At 46.3% G+C, this 6,245-nt stretch overlaps 1 protein-coding gene across 1 annotated transcript in view; it reads right to left on the bottom strand.

Moving 5' to 3' along the window:
- QRFPR (pyroglutamylated RFamide peptide receptor) overlaps window positions 1-3,338 on the bottom strand; it is a 4,315-nt gene extending 977 nt beyond the window's left edge. The window contains 5 exon segments of the mRNA XM_023520431.1: window positions 1,499-1,541; window positions 1,544-1,601; window positions 3,073-3,122; window positions 3,125-3,161; window positions 3,163-3,338. Coding sequence (XP_023376199.1) covers window positions 1,499-1,541; window positions 1,544-1,601; window positions 3,073-3,122; window positions 3,125-3,161; window positions 3,163-3,338 — 364 coding nt within the window.
- Window positions 3,339-6,245: the final 2,907 nt, after the last annotated feature.

Genomic DNA, 6,245 nt, shown 5'->3' with positions numbered 1-6,245 from the left:
AGAGAGAGAGAGAGAGAGAGAGAGAGAGAGAGAGAGAGAGAGAGAGAGAGAGAAGAGATCATTTTAAAGTTATTTTCTTATTCAATGTAACAATACATAAGCCACATTACATTGACTGGCTGGGGGGAAACCTACTAACAAGATAATTTATTCTGTACAAGATTTTTTTTTTAAGCTCACTTTTATAATCTACGAGGATGGCTCACTAATTTTTCGAAATTGTATTTTCATGCATAATGTCATTTTTGTGGAAAAACGATTTAAGGTTCCTTCTTTTCATCATTCGACGAATAAAAAACGTCTTTGACCTTCGCTCAAACTCATTTTCTCTTCAGATTAAGATACGCATGGCATTCATTATGAAGACACTGTGATAATTAACGCCCGCAGCCTAAAGTAGAATTCTCAGAAGTTCACAGTGACACAGGGAGGGCTGTCATCTGAGGCGTCTTTTCTCCTCTGGCTGCTCACACAGTCTGACTTCCACGTTGCCGTCGCAAATGCCTCTCCCTCGGCTCCCCCCACCAGGTTCTCTCTCCAGCCAGTCACTGCTTTCCTCTGTGTCACGGTCATTGCTGAATTTCCACGCCTCCCTGCCGGAGAGACGGTTTCTTTTACTGTGCAGTAACAAACTGCAGATAAAAAGTTTCTTTTTGGAGTTTTCATTCAGAAACGCATACACGATGGGATTGCAGATGGAACTGGAAATCCCAATTATCTGCACTGTGGCCAAAATCATCTTGATTGTGACATCATCGTGTTCCTTTTCAAAACTGCCTGAAATAAAAAAGAAATACTCGAAAATGCATCATCGTTTTAATGAGCATAAAATAAAATTTCTGTTTATCATCTATCTTTACCAAACACACTTGGACAAGTGATTACAAGTGTGAAAAATTCTCAAGACCATTTTGGGACTAGCCATTGATGTCTGAAGGAAAATGACCTTGTGATGAGTCTTCATTCTTAGAGGCCTACAGGCATAGCCGGGTGCCCTGCACATATCGGGGGACTCACTCCATTTCAGCTTGATCCCAAGTGTCATATAAACTGGAAGCAGTAGCGACTCTTCATATGGCCACTTGTGTTATAGAAACAGTCATCTGAGAACCATGTGACATCTCAGATCATTAGAATTCACTGAGAGGCCGGCCAAAATCCCACATGGTATTAAATTCATGTGGTTTAGGCCAGGGTTCCCAATAGAGAACCACTCACAGGATGTTACACCGCTCCCAATATTTAAGTGGCTGGAGGAGAACAGAACTTAAGAAGGCATAGCATGGAAGAAGACTCTCAGAAGCTTTTCTTGGCCTTCTGTAATTATTAAAAAATTTGGTCATAGTCATATGTAATTACCACGTAATAATCTCGAAAACATAAATCTATTACTTGATGTTTGATGACCCAAGGGAATAGCAAAAATTTCAACATTCATCGTCCATTCTCGCAGGAAATAAACGAGAACTTCTGTCAAATGAGAATGGCAAGCCCTGACTGTACTCCGTCATCATGTAAACAATGTGGAAAGGTGCCCAGCCCAGCACGCAGCGAAGAGAGCCACCACTGTCACCATCGTGATGACAGCTCGCTGCTTCTTCCTGGGCTCACGGGGATTCATTGTTAGTGTAGTTCTCCTTGGCAAAGGTAACAAACTGACAGCAAAGCTATTAAACAAAGTTTGAGCCCAGACCTTTCACCCATACTTTTGCAAATATCAATGAAGTTTGTGGTTAAATGTGGCCGTTCACCATCATTTCCATTGCTATTACCCTCATCCCTATATTTCTCACATTATGAACTTCCTTGTGATGTGCGCTCATCCTGGGTCTAGCGCTCTGCAGACTGCTGAGCGTGGACTATGCCATTAACCTTCCCAACAAGCCATCGGTCAGATGCAGAAACTGAGGCTCAGAGACGGTTAAGTAACTTGCAAAGTCAGCTGACTAGCAAGGGATCGAAACTAATGAGGGCTGGTTCGGATGAGACGTAGGAGGTCTCCCTTCAGTGTCTAAGCTCTTCGTCACTTTATATTGAAGAGCGCTCATGCTCGTGATTGAAAAATATCAATATTTCTGAAATATGGGAAGCCCTAAGGATATAATTAAAATGTAATCCTTTATTATATCTCTAAATACCATGATTAACTCGTTTTCCCCATTACTCCTGTAAAGGAGATTCACCTCTGCAAGGAGTCTATATATCTGCATGGTGCTTTACATCTATCAGAAGTCATATTATTATTTCGTTTTTAACGTGGCGGCCCTTTCCTTCTGAGGAAGGGGGAAAGCTGAATCAGCAGGAAGTTCCAAGGTGCTGTACATTGACAGGGGGGATTTTTTTTAATATACAAACTGGGCACTAGAGGTCACTGCACACTTGAATAAACGGTAAAATCTCATCAAACCACTAGACACTGGGTTTTATTTTTAATAGCCATTCGACGTGGATTATAAAATAAACCATATGAACTACAGGTCCCATAGTAGTAAAATTGTGTTTTAAATTTTCTACTAATGAGTATGATCCAGAAAGCAAAAATGCTTAGGTGAAAATCAAATATATCAATAATTAGTCACTGAAAGTAAATGGCAGGCTCTGGTTCCCAAAGGTTTATCCTAAGTGTCATCTCCCGTATGTTAGCGTCGTCCTCGGGTGGGAGGGAGCACGGACGGGTGTCGTGATGCTCCGTGGTACACTGAGGAAGGCCGGGGCCGTGCGGGTGAAGGGACCTGCCCGCGTGACGCGGCCAGGGAGCGGCAGAGAGGAGAGCGCGCCTAGCCCTTCCTAGCCCGTGGAAACGACGTGTGGATGGAAGGACAGCACCTTCCGAATCCCAAGGAAGCGTCTCTCTGTGACAGTGGCTTCCCCCTTCATGTGGGAGCCGGCGATCTCGCTCTTTCTTTCTGCCACACGTAAAATCTCGGAAGCTTAAAGACATGCCCTGCATGTGAACGACAGATGACACTTCGACTAAATCGCCCAGGAACTCTGAGATTCCTGGTAAGTATCCCTTCCAGCACAACCAGTTGAAGACCTTTTGAGCAGAGGTGACTATTTCATTGAACGGACCTGGCTATTTTCGACATTTCTTTTCCGCGAATGGTTCGAAGCGCCGAGCTACATCCCCTACTCGCTCGTTGATCCAAAGCGCATAAGCCGAGCAGGCCGAGCATCACCAGCAGAGGCCGGAGGAAGGGGGTGAGCGGGGTAAACGCGGTACAGCTTTTCCGCTGCGCGGGGCTGGCCCGCTCTTCTAAGCAGACGTGTTCTTTCTCGTGTGAGAAATCGTACTTAATCTTCAAAATAAGAACGACTCTGTTAGGAGAGCCAGCCATGGGCACCGAGGTACAGAAAGCAGCCGAGCACTGCGGGAATGTGGCGTTGCTCAGACCCTTACGTGTTTACATGCTTCCAGTGACATACGAGGTCGAGTGTTCTTTTGTTGTGAAGTGTGGTTTTCCCACCTCGCTGCTTAAATCCTTAAGAGTTCTGTACTTTCTTTCCTCTTTTAAATGGACTGGAGGTCCACGGCCCGCTCGCTGTTTATCTTAGCCTTCTGCCCTATGGTCGGAAGTGTGCAGCTGGGTGCAAGAGCGTGTCAGTGACCAACGTGTGTGTGAACGTGATGTGTGTCCTCATGCCCGCTGGTTTAGCGCTGCGTTATTTTGCTTCCCCAGTTGGTGCGGAGACACGTTTTGACACAGCATCAGGGTCCTCCCAGTGGCTAAGCACCGAGAGTCTGCATTTGTTGGTGCCATTTCAGATGGCAGTGATCAAGCGGCTTGTAGAGACTCGAGAAAGGCAACCATTCCGAGATGAATGAGAAATCGGAGTTCGAATATTGCTAATCTACAAATATTCAGATTCAGTTATAAGCCTTTGAGGTATGTATTTTGCAGAAATGGGATGTCTGTTTATTAATACTATTTCTGACAGACTCATGAGTTCCAACATGATTAATAACTATTAATAAAATAGCAAATGCAAGTAAGGGACAAACTAAACATTTAAAGGATATTCGAAAGTCATCTCTCTAGATAATAGGAATAAAAATTGGAGAATTAATAAAAACTGTTGTCATTTTCGTCACGCTCTAGCTTCCAGATGAAGAATCCTTAGATCTTAGACATACTTCTGCCTTCATTCCCAGCAAATATTATCACCGATCTTCAATTCCAATTGAATGAGGGGAGAAAGCTTTTTGGTATACTCACCGGAGGAAAGAAACTTCAAGTTCTGATCCAGGCGTCATTTTATAGATGTGACTAGGAACGAAAACACTCAGTGAATAACCATTTCAAGATCCAAACACCCTGCGGACAGGATATTAAAGTAAAATCCATTCTGACTTCATGTAGACAGAGGCCACCAGGGCTAGGAACTGTGATGGCCACATATCGACACCTCCCAGAGCACAAGCCTGGGCCGGCCATTTCCAAACAGGGGCATCGTCCTGGGGACAGCAAAGATGCTGAGAGCATGCTCAGACGCTTCTATGGAAACCAGTTTCAGAACTTCCATTTCTAAACACACACTGCTTCAGAGAGTGGCCCAGGCAGAAGTGTCACACCGGCGCCCACATCCCCAGGTCCGGCCTCGTCCTCACCCTTCTCCCAATCTACACACGTCACCCAACCCGAATCTTGCTATGGGGAACCTAAAAAAAAAAAAAAAAAACATGGTTCAAGTGACCAATGTCGCCGGAGCCACCTGGATCAAGGCCCCGTAAGTGCAGACAGGGCTTTGCGCTTTTCCCGGCATGAAATGTTGTCTCTGCTCCGGGTAGAGCTCGGCATTAGAACAAAGGGCCTTCGACAGGCGCATGGGTGGCGTGAATTCACATTGTTCTTGTCGGGAAGCGGGGTGGCAGTTTTAAGTTGACCACCTTGCTGCTGCCACCCCCGTGAACATCGTCCACTCTGTCGCTCCCGAGAGGAGAAGCCCAGTGAGAGCAAAGCCAGGAGGACGTGTGGCGCCGGCGAAGGGACCTCAGAATTCACGCAGACCAAGCCGTCGCCGAAACAAATCCCCTCTCCACCTCCTGACACAAACGCCCACCGGTCTCTGTGGAAGAGGCTCCCCCGGCACACGCCCGCCTCAGGCCTTCTCCTGGCTTTTCTTTCTGCTCGGAGCCTTCTCCCCAAGGAACGCCCCGCGCCCTCCACCGAAGTCGGCTCCGGTTCAGCCTCCCGGTGAGGCCGACTTGCTCAGCAACCACATCCGTGGCTGCAGCCCGTCCTCCCCCCGGCGTCACCTCCTCCCGGTCCTCATCTCTCCGAGCCCACTCCTCACAACCCGTCCACTTCCCAGCGTGCCATCTCGGTTACTCACTGGTGTCATCGTCTTCTGAAAGTGTCCCCACACCTACGAGCACGCAGACACGCCGAGAGCGAGGAGTTCCGTCTGCTTCCTTCGCGCAGTCCCACGCGTTCACCGTGGCACCCGGAGGCTGTCGACATTCATCTGATCGGCGGGGGTGAGTGACAAGGAGGCTCTTAACCTCGGAAGGTGGACAAAGAGCTTTTCGATAACTCCGCCCACCTGTTCTAGTTTTGCTTTCAGAGAGTTTCAGGACTAACCAACTGCGTTTTCCAAACAGCAGCCCCTCACGCCCTTGAGAGACACCTCCATGTCACTGCTATGTCTTGTCCACTACTTGAGAGACACCTCCGTGTCACTGCTACGTCTTGTCCACTTGCCCCGGCTACTCCTCCCTGGATGTGGCCCGTGGGAACCCAGCCTGCTCGGGGTGTGGTCTGCCTCAGGCAAGAACTGTAGGACTGTGTCATTGACTTGGGTCTGAACACCGTCTTCTGTGACCGGAACCAAAACTAGTCTTTTGTGCTAGAATTTTCAAATGGTTGGTGTCTGTCGTACTTGAAATCAACCTGAAATAAACTGAGTCTATTTAATAGAAAATTTCTATTCATTGAAGATTCCTGTGACTAAGGAAAAAAAAAAAATGTGTGCGGATATTAAAAATATATATATGAATAAATCACTCACCTAGGTATTTCTCCAGTTTCTTGAAAATTTGATCAGAATTTTTTCTCTTCTTTCAACCAAATTTTATTTTGAAACAAGTTAGACAGGCCTAGGTTAAAGGAACCCCAGAAGAAACTTTCTATGAAATGCACATGGATCCTTTATCAACACATTTTAGGCACAAACAAATAAGAATTATTATTGTAGTAGTCACTGTAGTGATCTCATCGTAGCTTCATCCATCCTAAATATATTGA

The sequence above is a fragment of the Pteropus vampyrus genome, unplaced genomic scaffold, assembly GCF_000151845.1.
Source record: "Pteropus vampyrus isolate Shadow unplaced genomic scaffold, Pvam_2.0 Scaffold263, whole genome shotgun sequence".
NCBI lineage: Eukaryota > Metazoa > Chordata > Mammalia > Chiroptera > Pteropodidae > Pteropus > Pteropus vampyrus.
Note: the sequence above shows the minus strand (reverse complement) of the source record. Positions and strands in the feature narration are given on the sequence as shown.